The sequence below is a fragment of the Natator depressus genome, chromosome 15 (genome assembly GCF_965152275.1).
Source record: "Natator depressus isolate rNatDep1 chromosome 15, rNatDep2.hap1, whole genome shotgun sequence".
Lineage (NCBI taxonomy): Eukaryota > Metazoa > Chordata > Testudines > Cheloniidae > Natator > Natator depressus.
This window is the reverse complement of record NC_134248.1, coordinates 2405132-2431353: the sequence shown is the minus strand read 5'-3', so window position 1 is coordinate 2431353 and position 26222 is coordinate 2405132. Positions and strand designations below refer to the sequence as shown.

The 26222-nt window shown below is 58.9% G+C and overlaps 2 protein-coding genes across 5 annotated transcripts in view; one reads left to right on the top strand and one right to left on the bottom strand.

The window, feature by feature from the left end:
* EMID1 (EMI domain containing 1) overlaps positions 1-13184 on the top strand; it is a 77940-nt gene extending 64756 nt beyond the window's left edge. Inside the window, exons 11-16 of one of the 2 annotated variants that reach the window (XM_074973126.1) lie at positions 2678-2767; positions 4270-4322; positions 4648-4710; positions 6257-6301; positions 9303-9387; positions 12927-13184. In XM_074973126.1, the coding sequence (XP_074829227.1) occupies positions 2678-2767; positions 4270-4322; positions 4648-4710; positions 6257-6301; positions 9303-9387; positions 12927-13063 (473 nt within the window). In that variant the 3' untranslated portion in view covers positions 13064-13184. Of the gene's footprint in view, positions 1-2677; positions 2768-4269; positions 4323-4647; positions 4711-6256; positions 6302-9302; positions 9388-11100; positions 11192-12926 lie in introns of both variants that reach the window. The other variant, XM_074973124.1, reaches the window with a different exon arrangement.
* A 1691-nt stretch (positions 13185-14875) lies between these two features.
* RHBDD3 (rhomboid domain containing 3) lies at positions 14876-25119 on the bottom strand. Of its 3 annotated transcripts, none has more exons than XM_074973127.1 (6): positions 24995-25119; positions 23237-23513; positions 22405-22794; positions 20213-20378; positions 19331-19684; positions 14876-16567 (listed from the first exon to the last, which is right to left on the bottom strand). In XM_074973127.1, exons 2-6 carry the CDS (start codon positions 23388-23390, stop codon positions 16369-16371), a joined length of 1263 nt encoding a protein of 420 aa, XP_074829228.1. In that variant the 5' UTR covers positions 23391-23513; positions 24995-25119; the 3' UTR covers positions 14876-16368. The 3 variants fall into 3 exon arrangements, with proteins under 3 accessions (XP_074829228.1, XP_074829230.1, XP_074829229.1); XM_074973129.1 differs by having other exon boundaries at positions 23237-23393; positions 24995-25074; XM_074973128.1 differs by lacking the exon at positions 24995-25119 and adding an exon at positions 24955-24975.
* Positions 25120-26222: the final 1103 nt, after the last annotated feature.

Here is a 26222-nt window from a genome sequence, read left to right as displayed (position 1 = left end):
GCCAAGCACCGAGCAGGCACAGGCCTACCCAGACAGTGGGTGTCATTGGGTCCTTGAAGAACCACGTACCTGGAAGCCCTTGCCAGTCACTGTGTCGGGCTCTCTGGCACTGAGGCGAGCAGGAGCCAATTCACTCAGTCAGATGCAGCTAAAACAGTCCTGTTGGACTCGCTCTGTGTCTCACTCCAGCCTCCTTATTGTCCTTTGCCTGATGCTATAGTTACCCTGCGTTTGCACTAGGTAGCAGCACCCTGACAGCACCAGGAGTCTCCACAGTGACAGGAAAGAGAAAAAGATAATGTGTTTGTGGCCCTGTGGCTGCCTTCTGAGGGAGAAAGCAGCTGGGGAGGGGCTGGCGCTGGAGGATTTTAAAGGGTTTTTCTGCTTAGAAATATCAGAAATGGCAAGTCTAGTCTCCCCCGGCTTTGCTGGAGGACTCCTTGGTGGCGTGGCAGGAAATGTATGCTGTAAGCTGTCACGTTTTCATTAAAGGGAGGGGGATCCTTAACAAAGAGACCCTTTCTCCCCATGGTCGCTGGCTGTTGGAGTCTGATGAACGGAGTGGGCGTTGGTGCTCTAGGGGAATGCTCCCAGCACGGAGCACAGGGACAGGCCCTCAGGTTCAGATCCTGGCTCATCTGCTCAGAAGCTCGGGGCTGGAGGTGGGAGTCACTGTGTGAGGGTCTCTGGCCTGTGTCATATAGGAAGTCAGAGCAGCAGATGAAATCCCTCCCCCTCTCCAGTGCTCAGCTTTTACCGCCGTGGGATTGCCCCAGTTCTCTAGTCAGCCACAGAGTCTCCCAGGTTAGATGAGACTTGATATTTGAATGTAAAATATTTCTTTTTAAATAAAACCCTTCTAGGGTGTCTTTCTCCATCATAGAAAAGCACACACAAGAAAAGGGCCTGAGCCCAACTGTGTGTTTCCTTTGAGGCTCATCTTAGCCTTTCTCATTCACATGCTGGGAGCCAGGGTCCCTAGCCCTAAGCTTCTGGCACCCACAGTCCTCATCCTTGGAGCATGGCCTAGTGGAGTGAGCACTGGACTGGGCCTCAAGAAACACAGCTTCTATTCCCAGCTCTGGCCTGCTGGGTGCCCTTGGGCAACCCACTTCCCCTCCCTGGGCCTCAGTTTCCCCTCTGGAAGAGTTTCCCCCTCCTTCGTCAAGCACTTGGAGACCTACTGATGACAAGTGCTGTGTGTGAGCTAGGTGTTGTTATTACACTTCAGCCTGTACCCAGGTGGCGTGCAACCCATCACGCAGTGCCCTGCACCCTGGGAGCGGAGCTGTGCCAGCGAGGTGACCCGGTCTCACGGGGGGGTGGCATTGCCCCAGTAGCCGCGGCAGCACTGCGCACTGATGTGACTTCACTGGGTAGGTGCCAGAGCCCGAGGCCGTGACTCCGGGCTGCTGACAAGGAGCGGGAGCCTTAGCCATACCTCAGCCGGAGGCGTTAACCCCTTCACTGCTGCAGGGTCCGCTGTGGTGGAGCCTGCCTGGGCTGTCCCCAGGAAATGTCAGCAGGAAGAAGCCAGGGGCCACCTCCCGCTGGGTCCCTCCATGTGACCAGGGACACAATGCAAGGCATGGACTCCAGTCCTGGGCATCTCCTCTGGGAGGGAGGCAGAGCAGGGGAGCCAGGGTGTGCCTCAGCGGAGCCTTGCGTCCAGCACCTCTCCAGCAGACGCTCGCCTCCCATGGCTGCAGGTTCTAGTGGCTACGTTTAACGGTCCTAGGCCCTTGTCCTGGATTGGATTGGCCTGCTCTGCCCCCTAGTGGCCAGATTTAGCAGCCAACCTCCACAGGCTAAAGTGCAGCTGCTGGACACTTGCTAAACTAAAACCACTCAGCTTGGGCGCGGATCAAACCATTTCTGGGCAAGGCTTCCAGCTGCATGTGCGCCCATGCCTGTCTAACTGTGTCCGCGCGATGAGCCTGTAGGTGCACCTCTGCAGGCACTAGTACCCCACCCTTGTATAGCTCTTTTTGGTGGTTGATCTCAAAGTGTGTTACAGAGGAAGGCAATAGCATTATCCCCATTTTATAGATGGGGAAACTGGGGCACAGAGCAAGTGACTTGTTCAAGGTCACCCAGAAGGTCAGATCAGGGAACAGAACCCAGATCTCCTGGGTCCCCGTCTAGTGCCCTCGCCACTTGGCCACACATGGATTTGGGCATATATGTCTGAATGTACAGGGACTGGTGTATGCGTCTGAGCAAGGACTGCCGTACGTGGCAGTCAGTGCCTATGGACTACCCAGACAAAGTGTGTGTGATTCATCTCCAGACAGCAGCCGGAGCACTGAGGAGAAGAGCCTGCCACTCAGTCAGTGGGAGAGGCTTGTGCAGAAGGCTCGCGCCTGACCCCTGCTGGTAATCATGGTGGCCTGCGCATACTGGCACATGCGTGCGTGAGTCTGATCAGCTGTATCTCCGAGTGGCTGGCTGGCTGCTGTGTCCCTACTGTGCCATACCCAGCAGATCTGGCCCTCTGCCCAAATCTCGCTGAGCAAGCGGCTGGACTGGGCCCAGTCTGGCTTTGCAGTTGGCCCATGCTAAGGGATGTTGGGCCCATTTCACTGTGGCTCCAGGAGGAAAAGGGGGCTCCCCAGAGTCCTTATAAGCCAGCACCGCCTGGCAGTCCCCTCTAATCTCTCCTCCCTCCATGTCCCAGGGGACCCGCTTCTGTCAAACACCTTCACTGAATCTGACAGCGTTGGCACTATGGGGCCTGCGGGACCCCCAGGGCCTTCAGGGCCAATGGGTAAGTTCCCCTCCTCCCCGTTCCTCACTGGCGCTCTGATGTCCAGGTCGCTGGTTACCCCGTCCAGTGGAGGTCTCCCTGTAGTCCCCCACGGCCTCCCTGGGGCTTTACGGGATGGACTTAGCCCACGGCAAAGCTGGCACAAGGAATTCCAAGCTGAGGGATACACATCCTGTGGGAATGTGCCGATGGTTGGGCGAAACAGCAGGGATATGAGCCTGGTGCTGCCAGCCGAGGGGGTGCCACCCTCAGGGTGCCATTTGGAACTGGGGTACCACTGAGCCCACCTGACCCACCAGCCTGGGCTCCCTTTACACTGTACTGCTATGCAGCCTATCAAGCCCTTCCCCAGGCTTCAGACTGCACTTTACCAGGACACATACAAGTAGGGGGACACATAGATGCTGAGATCAGCTCTGCATGGGAAGGCTCAGCTAAAGAACTGAAGTGCTGTACTCAAGTGCACACCCCGCTCTGGAATGTAGACCCAAAATTTCACCATCTTGTGCTGCACAGAGAACTGTACAGCGTAAGCTCGTGAAATTCGCCCCCTCCCTCAATGTGGAGAGAGATATGCAACAGCTTTCTGCCCCAAGTTATGATTTCCACACACTGGTCTTAGACAAAACAAAACAAGTTTATTAACTACAAAAGGTAGATTTTAAATGATTATAAGGGATAGCAAACAGATCAAAGCAGATTACCCAGCAAATAAAGCAAATACGCAATCTAAGCTTAATATACTAAAGAAATTGGATACGTGTAACAACTTCTGACCCTAAATGTTGTTTTAGGCAGATTGCAGAGAGTCTTGAAGGCCGGTTGCTCTTGCTTGCAGCTTAAAACTCCAGGGATCCCTTTCACAGGCCAGACCCCTTCCCAGCCTGGGCTCAGCCCTTCTCCCCAGCTCCGTCCTTTTGTTCTCCTGTGTTTCCAGCCATCCTCTTTCTTGGGCAGGGAGTCAGTGAAGAACAAACCACGATGATGTCACTCCTTTGCCTTAAATACTGTTTGCATGTGGCGGGAACCCTTTGACTCCCACGCCCGGTCAGTGGAAAAACACTAGCATTATGATGGAGTCCAGTACCAAGTGACTTGGTCACATGTCCCTCTAGGGCCACCGCAGCCATGATTCAGAGGCTGTTTGTAGCGTCCCCAGGAAGTCTTCCTAGTGGGAGATTAGCATCTTCTGAGACCTATTGTTCTCCCTAATGGCCTATCCTAGCCAGCCATCTAAACTGCATTCTGTCTAGTGGGCGTTCCCCAGGTATAAACACATTTGTAATAGGTGCATATACAATATTCCTAACTTCAGATACCAAAATGATACATGCATACAAATAAGATAATCATATTCCATAAATCATAACTTTCCAATGATATGTCACATGCCTCATTTTGCACAAAATACATCATAATTATGTCATACTCATATCAGAATTATATTATTATGAAGAATATGGGGCATAATTACACAGTGTGTTCTGCTCCTCTTGTTCCAGGTCCTCTGGGCCCCCCAGGGCCAGTTGGGCTACCAGGCCCTCCGGGGCGCGATGTAAGTGCTGTATCTGGGGGAAAAGAGGCAGGGGGCACAGGGAGCTGCCTATGGGGTGGGGGGCAGGGCCTGAGTATCTCATCTCTCCTGTTGGGATGGGTACGTGATCTGCTTCCCCAAGTCACCCCTGCCCTGAGTACATGAGGCCCCTTCTCCCCTCCCCATGGCACTCAAGAACTGCCCTCCCTCTCCTGGATACACAAGAACCCCCATCACCTGGGTATCTGGAGCCAGCCCCCTCCAGTGGTGCCAACTAGGCTGTGGCCAGGCTGGGGAGAGCAGCCCCTGAAACCAGGATGCTGATGCTGTCATTGTTGCTGTGCAGGGGTTACCCGGAGCGCCAGGTGCTGACGGAGCCGCCGGTCCCCCAGGGGAGAAAGGAGACAGAGTGAGTGACCCCCAGCCCCTGCCGCGCGGCTAGTAGCCAGGGCTGTGTGTGAGGGGACAGGGCTGCAGAGGGGCGCACGGGGCAAGGCTGAGGGCAGGGGCAATGGTGGAGCGGGGCATTCTGCCTTTGCAAGGCCAGGTGCAGACTCTGGCGTTGCTCTGGGCCGGTCCAGCGGGCACTGCCTATGTCTTGCAGGGCGATGGCCCAGCCAGCCCCTGCCACCAGACCACTTCCCAGGCCATTGCCAGGGGCTGGAGCTCAGCCCTGGTGGGTGGAGGGCTTACCGCTCGCAGGAGCAGCTCCCTGGCTCCGTGGCCGTCAAGGGGGTCAGAGCGCAGACCCTTCGCTCCCAGACTGGGGTCCTGTCCAGGGGCCTGTCTGAGACGAGGTGGGTTGCTGGACACATGCCTCTGTCTCTGCCACTACAACCAGCTTCTTCGCTGGCAGCTTGGGCAGAGAGGCCATGGAGACAGCGTTCCCCTCCTGGGACAGGCTTGGGCACAGAGGCAGGGACAGTGTCAGGGCTCCGTCGGGGACCCCTTCCACCTCCAAGGACGGCAGTGCCGCCTCCACTAGCAGAGGGAGAAAACCGGCTTTCCCCACCCGTCCATTCCCAGGCTGTGCCCTGCCACCCTGGGGATGGCAGAGACGCTTCTCGGGTTCACGGGGCCTGCGGCTGCTCCACAAGTGGGCGATGGTGTGCCAGACGAACGGGCACACGAGGGGCGGGGGTCTGCCCAAAATCCACGTGCCGTTCCACTGCTCCTTCCTCTGAGGCCTGGCTGTCGGTGAGACGCCGGAGGGGCTGGGGCAGCGTGCCAGGCCACAGCCAGGCACTCGCTGCCTTCTCTCCCTAGGGCCCTCCTGGCTCTCCTGGGAGCAGAGGCCTGGATGGGGACCGTGTATGTTGTGGGGCTTGATCCCTCAAATCCATTCCAGTGCTCTGTATGTTGGGGGGGAGCCCCTGAGCCAAGATTCCAGAGCCCCACGGCCTACATGGGGAGGGGCCACTCCTCATGCCCCACAGCCCACACCCAAAGCCCCGCACCCCACGCTGGGAGAGGCTGTCTGTGCCCCTCACTCCCAGAGCCCCCCGCCCCATGCTGGGAGAGGCTGTCTGTGCCCCCGTCCCTCAGAGCCCCGCGACCCATGCTGGGAGAGAGCTGTCTGTGTCCCCCCACCCCAGAGCCCCCGCCCCACGCTTGGAGATGGCTGTCTGTGCCCCTCACCCCAGGGCTCCCGTTCCCACACTGGGAGAGGCTGTCTCTGCCCCCTCACTCCACAGCCCCTACCCCATGCTCGGAGAGGGCTGTCTGTGCCCCCTCACCCCAGAGCCCCCCGCCCCACACTGGGAAGATGTCCCTCCTCATGCTGGGGTGTGCCCTGTGCTCTCCACTCTGGGGAAGGGTGGATCCTTCCCCTGTGCCCCTCCCAGCAGGCCTCTTCTGTCCCCTCCCCCCAGGCTTCTCATCCTCGGGTGCCCCTTGTGTCAGCTGCCCTGGGCTGGCTCCGGCTCACGCTGGCATCTCTCTTGTCTCTGTTTCAGGGGCAGCTGGGTCCAAAAGGCGAGCAGGGGGAGAAGGGCACCTGGGTAAGCACAGGGCACCAGCCACTCACTCACCCACTGCTTTTCTGCACACTGCACCTGGAACTGGCACCAGCCTCCCGGGGGGGCATAGGGCTTTGCATTGCAGCATCCTGCCACAACCCCTCAGCCCCATAGACAGAGCCTGCTCCGCCAGGCTCCAGGGGCCAGAGAGGCAGTGCTGGGGCCTCCCCTTGACATCCCTGGTTAATGCGGTGTCCCATGTGGAGGGGACGGGACCACAGAGCCGCTTCTCTCCCCTCATGGCCCAGAGGCTGCTTGGAACCCCCCTGCCCTGCCTGCGAGCGCCCCCTCCTAGGAGAGCAGAAACCTGCCCTGCCTGAAGCCGGGGCTCCCTCGAGTCTGCAGGGCACATCCCCCCGCCATGGCGCTGTGGCACTGCACGTTCCATCCCCCTCACCGTGGAAACGTCCCTGGCAGGGCTGTGGCCAGGCGCGCCCTCCTCCCATCCGCTGGAGGCCCAGCTGGCCTGCCAGTCTCTGGACCTGGCCCCTTTCATGGGACGCCCATCATGATGCCCAGCTACTTCTGGGCCTTTCCACTGCCATCACTGCCACACCGGGCATGGCGGGGGAAAGCTTTGGGCCCATTTCAGCCTGACCTCCCCCGCCCGCCAATCCTGAACCAGGCTCTAGCCTGGGCCTCCCCAAGATCTGTGCCAGCGGTGCTGCCCGTCGCCTCTCGTACACAGACACGTTCACAGCTGGCCAAGCCTTCAGCCCTGGCTGCTGCAGGGGGGCTCGCCATGCGGGCCGGGATGGGATGAAAGGTCAGCGGTGCCGTTCCAAGCCGCCAGGCAGGATGGGGCTCGGCATAGGTGCCAGGAGAGGAAGTGGCTGCCAGGTTGGGGAAGCCGCATGGATGGATGATGGCAGTGTAGCTCCGAAGAGGAGACGGGCTGCTGGGATCTGCCAGGTTGCCACCGGGATGGCCCCGCGGAGGGGAATTAATGATGCTGGCAGGTTGTGGCATGGAGCCAAAGGCCATGGCTTGTTTCCCCTTACCTGCTCCAGCCTCGGTGGGATCTGGGGGCTGTGGCCAGGCCATGCTGACTGGGGAAGGGGACATGGTGGCAGCCCCGACTGAGCACCCTGGTCCCTCTGGAGCTCAGCCCATGCCCCATCCATCTTTCTCTCTTTCTGTCTCTCTCATGCTCGATTTCTTCCCCACCCCCCTCACCCCCTTGGATCTTTCCCATCATCACCACCCATCCCTGGGGCCCACTCCTCAGCCCTTCCACTCTCGGGGCCGTGTCTGGCTGGAGACACTGGCACCTCCCACTTCTATCCCTTTGCGCAAAGCTGGGAAGGCCTCTCTGGGAACGGGGGCTGGGGCCAGCGCCAGGGGACCGGCTCACAGTACAGGACCCCACCAGGCCAGTGTGAATATTTGTGCCGATGGTGAAGCTGGGTCTGTCCCCACAGTGCCTGGACTGTGTGGAGCCGCAGGGCAGGGCTGGCCCAGAGAAGTGGGTGGTGCCAGGGCTTCCGGCCCCCCTCGTCCTGGTTGTGGGGTTAGCGATTGATACAGCTGTGGGAACCTCTCTTTATATGTGTCTCCATCTGCCTGCTGGCTGCAGGGAGTCCGGCTCCTAACCTGCAGCATGCGCCCTCTCCACTCCCTGCGTGCCCCCCACTCTGCCCCGGCACAAGGCTAGCAGCTGTCCTTTTGTGCTGCTGGGACAGCCCTGCCTGGCTCCCGCCCCCCGATCATTGGCTGACAGGTACCAGTTAGCCCCTCCTTGTCTCCTTAATGTCCCTGACTGCATGGCTCCCATCCCCGTCTCTCACCACCCCCACCCTGCACTTGGAAGTCCAGAGCCAATGCTAGCCCCGCACACGGCCCTGGCTGGCGCCGGACCCGCTGGCAGTGAATCTCTGTGGGCGGAGGAGGAAGAAGGGTGGTTGCTTTGGGGAGCAGGAACCGAGATCTGCTCTGGGTGCCTCCCCTGCCCCATCCCAGGGACATTCCCGGGGCACTTGGAGGCTAGGGAAGCCAGGAGGGATTGCAGGGGCTGCAGCAGCATCCAGGCTTTCAAATCCCAGAACCAGCTTGGGGCAGACCAGCATCTGAGGGGTGTGAAGAGCCTTGTCCCAGCTTGAACCCCATCAGCTGACACAGCCAGGAGACAAAATGGGGGTCTTGAGGTGCAAGCCCCCTGGAAGCAGCCCCAGGGTGAGAGTCCTGGTGTGGCCCAACAGCAGCCCCTGCAGGCCAACATGAGCACTGCGCTCCCAGCTCTTCCCGCCTGGGGACCACAACAGAGATGAGTGAGGGGTGCAATGGGTGAGGCCACCCTGCAGTGCAGGGCCCCAGTGCAGCGCCTTGCCAGGGTCCTTGTGGGAACGCGGACAGTGCAGAGTGGTGCTTTGGAGCCAGAACAGGCAGCAGTTTAGACTGTTCCAAAGGCTACTGCATTTCCTGAGCCCCCCAAGCCTGTGGCTGGCTGCGCACTCAGCAGTCCCTTCCCCCAAGCTCTGAAATGCAGCCAACTCTAGGCCAGGGCATGGCAGCCATGCTGCACGAGGGATCATGGGGCTTGGTGAGCTGGGGCTACCTGGCTGGGCTGGACTCGCACCTGCAGGGGTGGGGGGAAGGGACAGGGGATAGTGGCCAGCGATGGGATTCAGCCAGAGGGCTGCTGCTTAATCTGAGACTCAGGCTCTTCCCGTGTCCCCCATGAGCTGACCTAGCTCTTCCCTCCCCAGCAGCATGTGTGTTTGTCATGAGCTGTGCCAGGTGAATGCTGCAGAATGCCACCCAGCCCAGCCTGCTCCCTGAGGTCAGCATGTGCATGCCTGTTATGTCAGTGCCCAGCTGGGGCAGGAGGGGCTTTTTAACCAGCTGCCCACACCCCCTCGAGAGAGGGCGGCTGGGCTGTTCATCCCTCTTCTTCCCCCCCCCCCCACTTTGCCTGAGGTCCCGGGGGTCGGAGTGCACCCGCGGGCATTCCCTTCACGGCTGGATCTGTCTCTTTCGTCCACAGGGGGAGGGGTTACACCAGCTCCGAGAGGCTTTGAAGATTTTAGCTGAGAGGGTTTTAATCTTGGAAACAATGATTGGGCTTTATGGTGAGTAGAGACAGACAGGAGGACAGAATTCCAGGCTGCTGGTGTGGGGCTGAGCTCCCAGCGAGGGGCAGGGCAGGACGCGGGAGCGCCCACGCACGCTGCCACCACACAAACAGTGCTCCCTGCTTCCAGCCCATGGTACTGCGCAGCCCCATGGTGCAAGGAGGGCCAGTGAGTCAGGCTGTGGGGTGGGCTGGGGCTGGGGCTTGCTGTCCCCACACCTCCCTGCACTGGGAGCTTTGCCTGTTTGTTGATGGCAGCCGGTGGGATTTAGTCCGCCTGCCATGTGGGTCGGCAGTGTTGCCTAAGATGACATCATCCCGCTTCAACAGGGCTTAGGGCAACTGTGGAAACCCAGGCTTTGATGGCCTCACAGTGGCCTCCCACCCGCTGATGTCCTGGAGCTGCTGGAGGAGGAAAATCCCAGACCTCCACCGCACTGGGGGAGGGTCACGGGAACCAGGACAACAGCACACCCCCAAACCTCAACCCACGCACCCAGGCACTGACATCGCCAGGGAGTGCAGCTAGACCAGCGCCGTGGGGACGGGCCGCTTGGATGCATCTGTACTCAGTGGGGAAGGGGCAGCTCCCACTGCGGTGAATGGACCTGCGGGGCATGGCTAGGGACTGAGTACTGGGGAGTTCCCCAGGGATCTGCCTGCAGTTGGAGAATGCCTCCCTAGTGGCAGCAGGCTGACGGGATTGTTAATTACAGATTTCCCTTTCTCTTATGGTGCTTTAATATTTGTGTTGGGGCCCCATTGTGCTGGGTGCCGTACAGGTTCCCAGTGAAAAGATGGCCCCTGCACCAAGGCACCTACACCCTGAACACATGGCAGAGGCTCTCTTGGGCAGAGGAGAAGCACCTTTAAAATGACATTGAAATATTTTTAAGGATGAACTAAAAACAGCCCCTCAGTCTCCAGTGGCATCCAGGTTGGTGCCCTTTAATGGTGAAAGGACTGGGGTCATTGTATGGGGCTGCCACATCAGAATCCCTTCTTTTTGTGCTGGACCTTTCCCAGCCACTGCCTCCCGCAGCACTTGGAGTAATGATCAGGGCTGAGGGACGTGAGGAGGCGGGAGAGGAGTTAATAGGAAAGGAGAGCAGGAGGCCCGGGGGCAGGGGGTTCATCCACGGATGCAGCGGGGGAGCCTCCCACAACAGCATAACATTCTGGGAGGGCCCGAAAGAGGAGGCAAGTGCTGGCTGAGCAGAGGGAGCCAGGAGAGTTAGGGAACCCCAGAGCTGCTCCCTGTTCAGGGGGATGGATCTGAGTGCAGGAGTAAAGGATTCTCTCTGTTCCCACCTGGACTCTGAGTTCAGTGGGAGCTAGAGGTCTGACCCTGTCTTCTCCTGGTGAGAGCCTTGCAGCCTTCTCCCCTGGAGCCTGGTGGTGTGCATCCAACAGCATGGAACCTGCCTCCTGCTCCTCAGAACAGCCTGCTGGCCCTGACACCAGGGAGAGAGGGGAGAGCATTTAACCTGTGCAAAGCACCCGTCCTCCAAAGGGCGTACAGGAGCAATCGCCTGGCTGGAGCCATCTGAGATCCCTTGGGGATCCCTTCTCCTCACAGAGGAAGTTCCTCCCCCAGGCCTCCAAGCTGCTGTCCTGGTTCCCTGACTCAGCCCTCAGTGACGGATCCCCCTCCCTTCCTCCATCGAGGGTGAATGAATTCGCACTCTGTGCTCTTCTCGATCTCCACTAGGCCATTAGCTTACAATCCTTCCTACAGCAGCAGGCCCAGCTGGAGCTCCTGGCTAGAAGGGTCACCTTGCTGGAAGCCATCATCTGGCCAGGTAACAAGAGGCTCAACTTTTCCTACTCTGTTCTTCCTCAGCATGATTTCTGAACTGTGTGAGCTGGACTCCTTGAATGGCTGGGCCGCTTGGAGCCAGCCCTTTGATGGGGACCCCGTTGTATCCATGGGCTCCCCTTTGCATGCCGAGTCTGTGGATGACAACTCCTCTGTGTGTTTGGAGCCAGATGGTTGGGATTCCAGTTAGGTGCTGATACAACCCTTCCTGTCTCGTAACTGCCAGCTGGGGATGGGGAGAGGTGCTAGTACTTGAAGCCACAAATGGGGCATCCCTAACTCAGACTGCAGGGCACGTCTGCATGGGTCTGTCCTGCAGCTCTGTGGGGCTCCTCTCGCGGTGCCATTGGCACTTCGCAGCATGAGCTATGGCACAAGAGGGCCTTGGGCGTCTGCACTGGGTGTCACTCAGGTGCACTGACCATTCGTGGTTTAGCTTGGAGGAGGGTTTCCTTTCCTCTGCCCTGCAGGAGAAAGGGCACGACAAACGGCTCTGAATGGGAATAGATGCTGCCTTGATCATGGTCCTGCACAATGTGTGTTACCTGCCTGTGGCCAGGGATGCTGGAAAATCGCAGGTGCAGATGGTCAGTGTAGTGGGCTGGAAGTGCCAAGCCCACCACAGCAGGGTCTTCTGGCCACTTCCTGCAGAGTCTAAAGCCTAGCATGCGCTGGCTTCCGTGGGAGCAGAATCCCACCCCCCATTGTCATTAACGCTCCTCTCAGCTGCCATTGCAGAGGCTGTAGCGTGAATGCCATCTAACCGGGCAGCCCCCGAGCTCTGAGCCCAGCGGAGCCATTAGCTCATGGCACCAGAGCCTGGCTGAGCCCAGGAGGTGCTGCATTAACATGGGCTCTGTGGTCGCCCGCCATCCCCAGCCAACTGCTTAGCTTGGAGCATTCCCCCGTTCTCTCGCCCCCTGTAGTGACTGCAATGGGGAGTGAGCACTTAGACACAGACCCATGAAGGTCTTTAGCTGCCCCCCATGAGGCGCTGGGCCTTGACTCCTTTGTCTACATGCCGCATACCTCACCTGGCTGGAGAGCGGGGATGTGAAGTGACAAACAGCCTCTCCCAGACCTGGAAGGGGAAGCCAGAGCCCAGAGCTGACCACATACGCCTTCACGCGGGAGGGCAGGCTCCAAAGGGTTCCAGGCAGTGGCAGACTAATGCACAGGCCCATGCCCAGGGGCCCCAGCCAATTTAGGGCCCCCCAGGAGCACCAGCACTGTGCCCCCCCCTCTTTCCCTGGGAAAAAACCTGGCTCCATCATATGGATTCAAATAAGGGCACCATTCTCTCCTTGGCTGCTCTTCTGAAACAGCCACCTCTGCTGTGTCAGGCACATGCCTGGCCACAATGGGCCTGTCCTTGGCGATGGCACAACCAAACCCTGGGATTCGGGGAGATTCGGGGCTGAACTCTGCCGCTTTATCGCTGCTGCTGTCCGCAAAGGCAGGGAGGCTGACAGAACCTGGCCAACCCATGAGACCAGCCCACGCCCAGGGCTTTGGCCTGCACCAGAGCGGGCACCTGGCTGCTGGGTGCTCTGCCTAGGCCACGAGTACGCTGGCACCACACTATGGCCAAGGAGTAGCTGGACACTGACTCCAATGGTCAACAGAGCCAATGCCCTGCGCTCTTCCAAACTCCCTGGTTGGGTGTCAGTGGCGAAACGGCTGGGTTTGACTCTGCTTTTCTTCCCTTCCCCTGCTAGAGCCAGAGCCAGGTTCAGGCGCCGAACCCTTCCCCACTAGCGCCCCCAGCTTCCACCGGGGCAAGCGCGACAGGCTGGCAGCCTACAGAATCGTCCCACGCCAGCTGGCCCAGAAGGCCGAGGATGAAAGCAAGTGAAGAGGGGGCAGCCCACCCCTCGGGGTGTGAGCGGGAGTCATCTCCCCAAGCATTAAGGCCCCCTTGGGCACACTCCCTCCCCCCCCCCACATCACTCTGGACTGTCGCACGAAGAAATGCTCGAGGATCCGTCCCAGGACGTGGGGCTGGCCGGCATGACATTGTATTTATTTGTGCTCTTTCGAAAGAGGCCTGTAACCAGTGCTATGTGTATACTAACTGACCCCCTGCTGGCTGCCTCCTCGTGTCTCCAGCACCCCCTACCCCAGGCTCCCCTCACTGTCCTGCAGGGGGCGCTCTTTATCTCTAGGTGCTATTGTGTGGGATGTCTCCATGGTGCCCTTGGCCTGTAGCTCCCCAGCCTGGCAGGGATGGGAGAGAGGGCGTCGCTCGCCCTTCTGCTCCCAAACTGCAGAGGGTTTATCCTGGGCAGTCCCCAGGAATTCAGTCTTGGCTCCCCCACCGAGGGGGTGCAGGGGATGGTGCCTTGGCCCTTCCCAGTCCCCAGGGATTGGCTCAGCTCCCGTGGAGCCAAGTTCCTGCCTTTTCACCAGTGAACCCATCCCCAGAGCAGGGGCTGCTGGGACAGGTGTAGTGCTGCCCAGCGCCAGGCTCTCCACCAGGCCGTTACCCCGGTATGGGTTTGGGCCCCGGCAGCCCCTGAGCAGCGCTGGCATTGCAAGGCAGCTCTGCCCATACCTCTGAACACGAGCACCAAGGTGGGGTGACCCAGCTGGCCACTGAAAACCAAGCTAAGCAGGCTGAGCCAGGCTAGAGCGTACACCTGCTCAAACACTGCCGTGCTGGGCTTTGGCTGCCACGGGCCCCTCTGGCTCAGCAGCCAGCCTGCCCTCGGCCTGTGTTCAGCAAAGGCACCGGGGGGGTAATTACCCATGTGGCCACCTCTCATCTTAGAGTACCCAGGCCTGTCTCAGGCCCAGGGAACAGCTGTGGGGCTTCCATCATCCAGCCCATTCTTCCCCCAAAGCATGTGGGGAGCAGCCAGGCCCCCATGCCAGCTGCTGTGAGTGTGCACAGAGATGGGGCTGAGATGCTGGAACCCACTGAGGCGGGGGCACCCTACACCCCAGGTGGTGCTCACTGGTTCAAGCAGCTCAGCTGCACCCAACATATGCCCGCTTCTTACCCCACAAAGGCTTTACCTGGAGCAACGGTTCTTCCGGAGCAGGGGCAGCTACCACCCCTGGGTGGGGCTCCAGCTGAGCCTCAGGCAGGTCCCCTTCCAGCATCCCCAGCCCCACCCTGGGCACCTTCCCCCAGCGTGGAGGGATCTTTCCCCTGGAGGCCAAAGTGTCACCAAGGGGCAGTCACCATGGCTGGATGTAGGCAGGGGGCCAGGCCTCCATTCCCTGCTCCACCTCCTTGATCAGTCAGGGAACTCAGCATCCCCACAGCTAAGGATGGCTAGGGAGGGGAGAGACATAACCAAAACCTATCTAGCAGCCACACACCCTTGCCCCACCTCCCACCATCCTCCCTGATGTCCTGGCTGCTGTGTATGCCCTTCCCTGTGGGCCCTGAGCACCCACTAACAACTGGGAGAGTTGCTGTCAAATGGGGAGACGGGCCAGAAGCAGGGAAGTCTGGGGTCATTCGCGGGGAGGCCCATCTCAAGCCAGCACCCGGTGCAACCCTGCTGCTAACTGCACGAGCGGCTGGGGAGGGAACCTGCCTTTGTATTGTGTATGCTTGTGATCCTGGCCAGCCGCAGGACAAATGGTCTAAAGGTCATTAAAACGTGTCACTAAGCTCCCGCGGCACGGCAGTCTGGCTGTGCTTCTAGAGCTGGGGTGGGGAGCAGGGGGCTCGCACCGCTGACGGGCATTGGCTGCAGCCAGGAAGGACGCTGGCTAGAGGCTCGGCGCTCCCACTTCGTCCTCACCCACAGGCTGCACCAAGGGAAGGACCTGAAGGAAACAAACGACTGGCCAAGCCTGGCCACAGGCAATGAGAGCAGCCAGCAGCCTCCCCAGGGTTTGGTGAAACTTTATTTCTCCGGCAAAGAACAGCAACAGGTCACCTCCAGGGGTCCACAGGTAGCTCCCCAGGCAGGCACGTCCAGCTGGCCAGGCAGCAGGCACTTCTGCAGGGGCCCTTAGCAATGGTGGCAGGGCTCGCTGGCTCTCACAGCCTGTGGCAAGATAGACCAAGGCTGGAAAGGAGCTGAAGGGGGATGATGCTGGTGGTCTCCAGGTGAATCCCATGTAGGCAGGGCACCATCATGTCAGCAGCTGGTAGGTCCAGAAGCCAACACCTTGGTAAAGCCAACCAGAGGGCAGGCAGAGAAAGCAGGTTCCACCTTCCAGGCAATGGGCTGGGAGCTGGCAGGCACCTTTCCCTGGCTAGCCCTCCCCTCTGCTTTCCAGGGGAGTCGGCCTTTGGGGAGCTCAGCCACATGCTGCGGGATGTTAGTTACTGTTTAGGATTCCCAGACTGCTGGTGACATAACCCCCCACCCTGAATGCCATGGGACTGCCTGGGACGATGCGATGTGTGGCAGAGTTTAGGCTCCAGAGGACACAAGCATGGATCTTGCCTATTTTCTAGCATCCCCTGCCCCCGGCAGCAGCATTAAACCTGGAGCTCCCTGGGCTGTGGAGTTCCTCGGTGCTCCTGCCCCCACTGCTGGCCTCACCCCCAACCTCAGCTAGTGACAGGATCTGTCTACACTGGTGCTTCCTAATGCCAGTTACTCAGTCACCAATTAGCTAATATATTTGCCCATGCTAGCGTGGATGCTCCCTGTGAGTTCCAGGACACGGCTTGAATACCAGCCCAAATCATAAAGGCTTGTGCCCTGGAACAAACATTTGGGAGGACCAGAATAGCCTGTACTAGCCTGGCTGCTAACTCATGTTAAAATTTAGCACGGCCTTACCAAGGAAGGGATGGGTCAGGCAGAAAACAAGAGGCCGGAGCCTGTGGGGGCTGGCACAAGAGAAGGGATGGAGGAGGTAGGAGGCACCATGCTGCACGTGACTCCTCTGCACAGCCCGAGCCATGCCTCAGTCATGCAACTGCTCTTCCTCCCTGCAGCACCCAGCTCAGAACCGGCCTCACCTCTCCTGTTTCCCCGTCCTCTCACACAGCCGTTCCCAAGGGAGCCCAGGCCTGGAGCTGAGCCCTACAGGACTCCCACATCTTCAGATAGAGGGTGCAGGCCCCCAAGCTCATGGTGCTTCCGGTAATGGGCTTTGCTCTCTTCCTTCCCTGGGGGCCTGGTGATCTCAAACACGATGGCTCAGCTTTGGGCCGTTATTTCTGCTGTTAATTACTGGAGCCCTTTATTCTGTGGTGGGTATGGCTTGCTCTGTGGGAAGCAGATGCTCACTGCAGGCTGGCCTGCTCTCCAACGTCACCACGGCCTTGTCCCCGATCTGGCCTCCGATCAGCAGTGAGACGGCCCCCTCCACTCGGCCCGTGGCTGCCAGCGCCACCACCGCCTGCTCTGTGGGGAAGCCCATCCTCTCCAGCTGCTGCAGCCTGGGGAACGAGGGGAACAGAGGCCATAAGAATGGCCAGACTGGGTCAGACCAAAGGTCCATCTAGCCCAGTATCCTGTCTTCTGACAGTGACCAATACCAGGTGCCCCAGAGGGGGAAGGGATAGCTCAGTGGTTTGAGCATTAGCCTGCTAAACCCAGGGTTGTGAGCTCAATCCTTGAGGGGGCCATTTAGGGATCTGGGGCAAAAATTAGGGATTGGCCCTGCTTTGAGGAGGGGGGTCAGACTAGATGATCTCCTGAAGTCCCTTCCAACCCTGACATTCTATGAATGAACAGAACAGGTAATCATCAAATGAGTGAAAAATTGCTAACATAGTTCCTATTTTTAAGAAAGGTAAAAAAAGCAATCCGGGTAACTACAGGCCTGTTCGTTTGACATCTGCAGTATGCAAGGTCTTGGAAAAAATTTTGAAGGAGAAAGTAGTTAAGGACATGGAGGTCAATGGTAATTGGTACAAAATACAACATGGTTTTATAAAAGGTAGATCGTGCCAAACCAACCTGATCTCCTTCTCTGAGAAGGTAACAGATTTTTTAGACAAAGGGAACACAGTGGATCTAATTTACCTCGATTTCAGTACGGCGTTTGATACAGTTCCACATGGAGAATTATTAGCTAAATTGGAAAAGATGGGGGTCAATACAAAAACTGAAAGGTGGATAAGGAAATGGTTAAAGGGGAAACTACAACGGGTCACACTGAAAGGTGAACTGTCAGGCTGGAAGGAGGTTACCAGTGGAGTTCCTCCGGGATCAATTTTGGGACCAATCTTATTTAACCTTTTTATTACTGACCTTGGCACAAAAAGCGGGAATGTGCTAATAAAGTTTGTGGATGACACAAAGCTGGGTGGTATTGCCAATACAGAGAAGGACCGGGATATCATACAGGAAGGTCTGGATGACCTTGTAAACTGGAGTAATAGGATGAAATGTAATAGTGAAAAGTGCAAGGTCATGCATTTAGGGATTAATAATAAGAATTTCTGTTATAAACTGGGGACGCGTTACATGGAAGTAACAGAGAAGGAGAAAGACCTCGGAGTACTGGTCGACCACAGGATGACTATGAGCCGCCAATGTGATATGGCCATGAAAAAAGCTAATGCGTTCTTGGGATGCATCAGGCGAGGTATTTCCAGTAGAGATAAGGAGGTGTTAGTACCGTTATACAAGGCACCGGTGAGACCCCATCTGGAATACTGTGTGCAGTTCTGGTCTCCCATGTTTAAGAAGGATGAATTCAAACTGGAACAGGTACAGAGAAGGGCTACCAGGATGATCCGAGGAATGCAAAACCTGTCTTATGAAAGGAGACTCAAAGAGCTTGGCTTGTTTAGCCTGACCAAAAGAAGGCTGAGGGGAGATAGGATTGCTCTCTCTAAATATATCAGAGGATTAAATACCATGGAGGGAGAAGAATTATTTAAGCTCAGTATCAACGTGGACACAAGAACAAATGGATATAAACTGGCCATCAGGAAATTTAGACTTGAAATTAGACGAAGGTTTCTAACCATCAGAGGAGTGAAGTTCTGGAACAGCCTTCCAAGGGGAACAGTGGGGTCAAGCGACATATCTGGCTTCAAGACTAAGCTTGATAAATTTATGGAAGGGATGATATGATGGGATAGCCTAATTTTGGCAATTAATTGATCTTTGACTACTAGCGGTAGATATGCCCAATGGCCTGTGATGGGATGTTAGATAGGGTGGGATCTGAGTTACTACAGAGAATCCTTTCCTGGGTGTCTGGCTCGTGAGTCTTGCCCACATGCTCAGGGTTTAGCTGATCGCCCTATTTGGGGTCAGGAAGGAATTTTCCCCCAGGGCAGATAGGCAAAAAACCCCCAGGGCCTTTGCCATTCTCTGCAGCATGAGGCACGGGGTCACTTGCTGGAGGATTCACTACACCTTGAAGTCTTTAAACCATGATTTGAGGACTTCAATAGCTCAGACATAAGTTAGGGGTTTGTTACAGGAGTTGGTGGGTGCAATTCCATGGCCTGCATTGTGCAGGGGGTCAGACTAGATGATCACAATCGTACCTTCTGACCTTAAAGTCTATGATTCTATGAAATTATCCATCCCCTGTTGCCCATTCCCAGCTTCTGGCAAACAGAGGCTACGGACACCATCCCTGCCCAATAGCCATTGATGGACTGATCCTCCGTGAACTTATCTAGTTCTTTTTTGAAGAAACCTTCGGACTGTGGGTGGGTACATGGGGCTGGGCAGGGAAAGCAGGGGCAGGTGGGGAGAATTCAGGCCTGTTTGATGGGGATGGCTCTGTGGTTGCTGGTGGGCTGCCCACACTCCCGCAGGGTCCATGCCCAACAAACACGCATGCAATGGCGCAGACAGCAGCCTGCCTGCCCATCAGGTGGCCCGAGACTCCACAGCTCCTCACGTGCAATGCTCTGCCTGTGGCTGTCACTCAGCAGGGTTGAGCTAGCCCAATCTGGCCAGGTCAGCATGAGAGGACCTTGGCGGGGGGAGCCATGGAGCATGAACAAGCTGCACCAGGAGCTGCAGCCGGCAGAGATGGAGGGAACCAGAGGGCAGCCCACGCTGTGCTCTCAGGCTCAGTGGGTGCTGCCCAAAGAGCCCCCCAGTTTGGCTCTGGGTTAGAAGCCAAGTGGGCTGAAGGGTCTGCTCTCTGCTCCACACTGGTCACTAAGGGGCGCCTCCCTCTCCATCCCCCAGGCATCACCTTCCCCGCCCCCGGCCATGCCCCTTACCGCAGAGAGGAGACAGAGGATTTGGAAAGCTGCACTCCTCCCACGGCAGCCTCCAGGCTGGCGTCCTTCAGGGAGGCCTGGATCCCGGCCAGCAGCAACTGCTCATCCATCAGGACCTCTCCCGGGCCCAAGAGTGATGCCCCAGAGTGCAGGCTGGGGCTGTCCCATGAGGGAGGGCCCCCATGGAGATCTGGGAAGCGAGCCAGAGGGACGGACGGGTACGACATCCCAGAGCCCTGCCAGCACCTAGGTCTTTCAGCAGCCCAGGGAGAAGCAGGTGCCATGGCTAAGGACTGGTCTGAAAGGCCCCCCGAGAAGCACTGCTGGGCTGAGGGGGCAGAGAGTCCCGGAGACCTGGGAATCAAAGAAGGAATCAGAGGAGAGTCCAAACAGACAGCGGGAGGGAGCAGTTTCCCAACCCACCACAGAGGGCAGCCAGGGTGTCCCCCAATTGAGTGGGGGTTGCGGGGGGGGAGTTCCTTTCCTTCATTGGGGTTGGGGAGTGCCCCCTGACTCTAGCAGAGACATGTTTCTCACGCTGGTGATGCCAGACCCTAAAACAGTGATACAGGAGACTCCCTGTGTCCGGGGGAGGAGGTTCTGGGTCAGCCCACATCCCACCCCAGGACTCCTTGCTATGCAGCACTAGACCAGAGGGATTGCTAGTGGGTGACCCTCCCTTCTTGCCATCTCCAGCCAGGTCTCTGCCAGGCAGTCCAGAGCACTAACTGCTGGGACATTCAGGGAGGGAGATAAACAGCAGTAACCAGTGGGACACCAGGCCCGCCTGGGGGCACAAGGGGAGAGCCAGGGGCTGTAAGCTGATGGTGTCTCTCATAGTGATGCAGTGAACCCCAGCCAGCCTGGAGCCACCCCATGTACCTGCCCCTGGTGCTGGCCACATGGCTTGTGGGAAGGATCCCCCCTCTTGGGCACAGGATAAAGCGGACGAATCTGCTTCCCGCCAGTGTCCTGCAGACGGTCCCATCATGCAGCACTTCCAGGCGCCTCTCCGACAGCTCCAGCCATGACAAGACCCTGGACCAATCTGCCACCAGTTCCTCTGGTCAAGGAAAACGTCTGCTGCTGGCCCCAGCTGGGGATGCTTCCTGGTCCCCAGCCTGGCTAGCTAGGAGCCAAATAACCCAAGGGTCTGCAAGGCATGTTGGGATCTGTAATCTCCATAAAGATGATGGCAGCTGTGACTGGCTCGTTTTAACCACATTAGAGGCAGACCTCAGGTGCCCAATAATGCTGCCCTCAGCTGGGCAAAGCTCCCCTGGAGTAACCGCAAACCCCGGGGATGGTTACTTTACGATCAGCGTGTACATCAGGTTGTGCCAAGGTCTGCGAGCATGAGCCAGAGACGGGCACCGGGAGAAAGCTCACGGAAAGGAGAGTGTCTGAGGTCATGCACTGGATGCCAGGCACTCAGTGCTAAAGAGGCGTGGGGCAGCCAGATCACCAAGCTTCTGGGGCTCTCGCTCCTTTTCACTGAGATATTAACCGGTGTTTAGTGCCGGTGGAATGACCAAACCCCTAAGCTAATAAAAATACGCCAGCCGTGCCAGCGTCCTACCCAACAACGCGCCTCTGCCCTGAGCTGAGAGATGGGAAGGAAGAATCCAGCCTCTACAGCCCAGACAAGAGGGTCAATTAGTGGGTGTTGGCATGGTGGTTTCTGTGATGTGGGGACACCTATCCCCTAAGAGCTGGACTGAGACTCATCAAAATTCTTTCACATAGGCCACTGAAAAGCTATCAGTTGGGAAGGACTTTCACTCCCTCCCAGCCAGGGCAGCATCCAAACTAGGCTCCATATCCCATCTCCAGAGCGGGCAATCTGGGGCCTTAGCTATTTTCCTGTGGAGTGGACTGTTTTCTCCACAATCTTAGCTTTCATTTAAAAGAATTAATGGCTGAATTGTGACCCCAGGCACTCCCGCACCACTGACTTCCGTAGAGTCACATCTGGGGGAGGCTGGGTGGAATACTCCCCAGTTTCTTGCCTTTCTGTTTGTGAAGACTCCTTCTGAATGCAGTGTCCTGCTTCCGAGTCTGCAGCCAGGCTTGGGAGGCCGGGGGAGGAGGGGGGGCTGCTTTGCTGGACATTGCTACTTGCTGTTCCTGCTGCCGCCATGGCACCGAAAATACACATGCGTTGCAAACCTCCTGGCTGCCAGCTCCACGTGTGTGATACTTGCCTAGTCCCCGCTGACTTTGGCACAGCTGCTGCAGGCTGCACCCACTGGCTCCATTGGCCCTGTGATGGGGCATATAAACCCCCCTCTGCACTGTCACTAGGGCCAGTCACTACCTCCCCAGCTGTGGCTAATTAGTTGACCTGCAACAGCGGGGCTAGGAGGCTGCAGGCCAGACAGAGGGGTGGCAGCCGACGAGGCTGGGACACAGATTGCTAGGAAGCTGCCCAGCAAGCAGGCCCTGATGCCTCTGAGGAGTGGGGTGAGGCTGCTGGTGGAGGAGGAAGAGGCCCTTAGTTGGGGGGGACAGCTCAGTGGTTTGAGCTTTGGCCCGCTAAACCCAGGGTTGTGAGTTCAATCCTTGAGGGGACCATTTAGGGACCTGGGGCAAAAATTGGGGATCGGTCCTGCTTTGAGCAGGGAGTTGGACTAGATGACCTCCTGAGGTCCCTTCCAACCCTGATATTCTATGATCCCTTCTCCTGCCAGCTAGAGCAGAACTGGACTCACTTAGGGCACTGACAGTGGGCCTGGGAGGGATATGACACACGGCTCTGACAATCGCTGGGGTTGAGCTAGGGTCAGGAGAGCCAGGTCTTAAAGGGCTGGTGCACTTCCAGGACTGAGGCACCTAATATCTAGGGGTGGCAAAGCCCGGTGGAGTCCCACCCAGTCCCTCTCAGGGCAGGATTGTTCACTGGAGCTTTATCCAGGGGCATCCTCCCCTTCCCTGGAGACCCCATTCCACAGGCCAACTGATCACACTGGCTTGCAGCGTCTGCAGGGATACCCGTGCCCCTCTTCAGGGCCCAGTCGGTACCGTGCCAGGCTGGCGAGGCCCCAGGAACACCCTGCCCATCACACAGAGGATACAGGCCAGCCCTGTAAGCGCACCACTCAGGTGGAGGAGGAAGGGGCACCCGGGGGAGAGAAGCTGGCTGAATGCAAGGAGCAGCCAGGGCAGGGCCACTGCACGAACCTGCCCCGTGGCCCCAGCCCTGCTCCTCAGCGCCAGACGGCGCCCCAGCATGGCCAGGTGGACCGGAGTGTAGCCGCTAGCAGCAGCAGGGGGAGGCGCCCAGAGCCCGGCCAGGACAAGGTAGAGCACAGCCGAGATCACCGCGCTGAGCAGGGAGGCGTGGAGGTAGCGCAGGGTGCCCTGGTGCCGCTCCTGGCGCCAGCCCAGCACAGGGAAGAGCAGCACGTTGAGGAGCAGGAGGGCGGGATCCGTGTGGCACAGACAGTAGGTGGCCAGGCGATACACTGGGGAGAAGAGTGAGGGATGACCCGTTACTGTGGGACTCTCTGTATTTACCTTCCTCCTCGGGGAGCCCAGCGCTGGGGAAGGACTTAGCACAGGCCTGGGCCTGACCAGGTCAGGTCAGGTCTGGTCTGGTCCTCTCCTCCTCCACGCAGCAACCATTGGTATCATTTCACAGCAGGCTGAAAGCCCCCCATGGCCTCTCCCTGCACCACCAATCCCCACGCAGGATTCGCCGACACTGGAGCTGCACGTGTCATTCCCAGCTCAATGCAGCCAGCCCGCCAGCAATAGACAGGGAACCTCTCTGCTCCCAGCGGGATGCTCCAGTCTCCCACCAGTGACTTGTTAAACATCCAGGCATCAGGAGTGAGAGCCCTGGAGCAAGGCTACAATCTGAGGGGTGGGCGAGAGGAGGGGGGCAGGGGCAGGACAGGTACCCACCTTGGAAGTGTCTGAACAGCAGGGCTGGCGCTAAGGACAGATTCTCGCAAACTCCCAGCAGCCAAAAGATGCCAAGAAGCAGCATTAGGGTAACAGAAGCAAGTGGGGGGCCCTCCAGTCCCCACATCCATGTTCGGTGCCTCCTGGGCAGCATCACCTTGAGAGGGGAGACACAGCTACACCATGGTCCTCTTGGAGGGACCCTGGATTTCGGGGGACTTGGCAAGGCAGGCAGAGGCTACCAGGGCCGGGGAAATTCTCAGCACTCGGGGACTGTCTGTGGGGAGAAGGGTGGACTGAGTCTCCCAAATACACAAGCAAACCATATAAGGGCAATGAGGATGCTTGCCCCAGGCTGTGCCCAGGTGAGGGCAACCCCCCGGGATCCATTTTATGGGGAAGCAGGGAGCTCTGACCAGGGCATCCCAGTGTGTCCCCTGAAGCCCAATACACAAGGAAACAAGGAGCCTTGAGCTTGCCCAAACTTCACCCTGGCCCCTAATACATGAGCTGGGACCGTCTCCAAGATGCTGCCCTCTCGGAGCCCTGTGCCTGGCAGGCTGCACCCTGGCACCCAATGCTGTTACAGGAGGGATCCCCATACCCAGCACCCATCCTTGTCAGCGTGTGAGTTGCAGGCAGATGAGAGGACCATGTAGCCATGCGGTTGTGTGGACTCTGTCCTGAGCTGAGGGTCAGGGTCAGGGCTACTGGTTTCCTGTGTGCCCGGCAGCGAGGTGTGAACTGTGATCGCTCACAGCAGTTACCAGCCTGCCAGGTGTTTGCAGCTGTGTGAGACAAAACCACAGAGGAGAGCCACTCATGCTGCAGAGGAGAGACCGCGAGGTAGTCAGCCCACAGCCGGCTCGGCCCCGCAATGCCCACTGCCCCGGGGCAGGAGAACAGCCCAGCTGGCCTCAAACACAGGACAGCAGGTGGCTGCTCTTTCTGAAGCCTTGTGTTGCAAACCCTGCAGCTCATGTGTTGGCCTGTGCCCTGCTCCGGTGCCAGGACCGGACTGCCAGGAGCCTCCCCTTCCCCACCCCAAACAATAACTCATGGCCTCATTTCCCCAGCCCCTGGCTGTCTGAGTCCCTGTTGCTGCAAGGGGCATATGGAAGGCACCCAACTCTGGGTCCGTGGGTTCTCGCCTTTAGGATGGTGTCCCTGAGGGCCCATGCGCCAATGCCCAACGGGGGACATAAAGGGGACACCTGTACTTGGGCCTGGGGGGAGGGAAGGGTGCCCCCGTCCCCGCGGGCTGGGGGGGGGGGGGGAGGAGAGAGGGTGCCCCCGTCCCCGCGGGCTGGGGGGGGGGGGGAGGAGAGGGGGAGGGTGCCCCCGTCCCCGCGGGCTGGGGGGGGGGGGAGGAGAGGGGGAGGGTGCCCCCGTCCCCGCGGGCTGGGGGGGGGGGAGGAGGAGAGGGGGAGGGTGCCCCCGTCCCCGCGGGCTGGGGGGGGGGGAGGAGGAGAGGGGGAGGGTGCCCCCGTCCCCGCGGGCTGGGGGGGGGAGGAGGAGGAGAGGGGGAGGGTGCCCCCGTCCCCGCGGGCTGGGGGGGGGAGGAGGAGGAGAGGGGGAGGGTGCCCCCGTCCCCGCGGGCTGGGGGGGGGAGGAGGAGGAGAGGGGGAGGGTGCCCCCGTCCCCGCGGGCTGGGGGGGGGGAGGAGGAGGAGAGGGGGAGGGTGCCCCCGTCCCCGCGGGCTGCTCTTCGCTCCGCACCGAGGTCCGCTCCGGGGCAGCAGGGCCAAGCGTTTCCTACCGCTCCGGGCTGCTCCGCTCACTGCTGGGCAAGCTCGGCGCGGGAGCCGGCTCGGCTGCTCCCCGCAGGCCGCGTGCCCTGCGGCTCCCGGGGCAGCGTGTGCTCAGCGGGCGGAGGACGCGCTGGGCCCGGGCCCGGGCCCGGGCGCGGCCGGGAGCGGCAGCCCGGCCACGCTCCGCGCCCGGCATGTGCCCTCCGCCCGAGCCCCGGGCCGCCCAGGGAGCGTCGGGAAAGCGGAACCCTGGAGGTGAGCGGCGCGTCTCCGCCTGATGCGCTCGCGGAGCTCGTGCGGGGCGCTCCGGCCTGCGCGGCACAGGCGTCGGGCCGGCTGATCAGTGGGCCCTGGAGATCGGCTCCTTCTAGGCCAATCCGAGCATTTCCCCGGCAAGTCTCCCTGCCCCGCGCGGAGAGCTGGAAGGGTTTGTAAAGGAACCGGGCTGGTCTGGTCTCGGCTGCTCGCTCCCCGTCTGCACTGGACACGGAAAAGTTCGTTCGGGTCCCTTTTGCGGTCCAGGTGGCACCGCCGCGTTTGGATTGCAGACCCTGCAGGGGAGGCTCCAACCCAAACAGCCGCACGGGGGAAGAGGCGGCAAACCTCACGCTCCAGGGCTCAAGGCCTCGCTGCCACAGACCAGGGCAGGGGCAGATTACCCCACCTCTGCTCCCCCGAGGTTCTTACACCGCCCCTAGGACACTGGGTCCTCGCTCCGGTCAGGCAGGATCCGGGCAAGCAGGACCTTGGCTCTGAGCCGGGCTTGCAATGTGCCCTTTTCTTCGTTTATTTTTAATCTAATAAAATATTGCTATTGCCATTGGATTTTGTGACCCAAAACACAACCGTGGGGCCCAACGCACTTGGACGTTGGAGGCCCATGATGCAGAATATTAGGGTACAAGACACAGAGGTGCTCAGTAGCCAGGCCTCATTGAAATCAGTGGGAGATGTGGGTGCTCAGTCCCTCTGAAATTCATCAACGGGGCCAGCTTCTTTAAAGGGCTCAGCTACATTCACCTCTTGGACCAGATCCTGTGCTCCACTTCGGACTAAATCAAGAATTGCCTCTCCCTGCTGGGTTCGAGGACTAGCTGCTCCAAGCCGCAGTCATTGATGAGCTATAGAAACTTTCTCTGTGCATCCCCTCCTGAGGTGACAGGAACCCAGTTAATATAGGGACAGTTGAAATCCCCCATTCTTATGGAGTTTTCTATTTTTATAGCCTCTCTAACT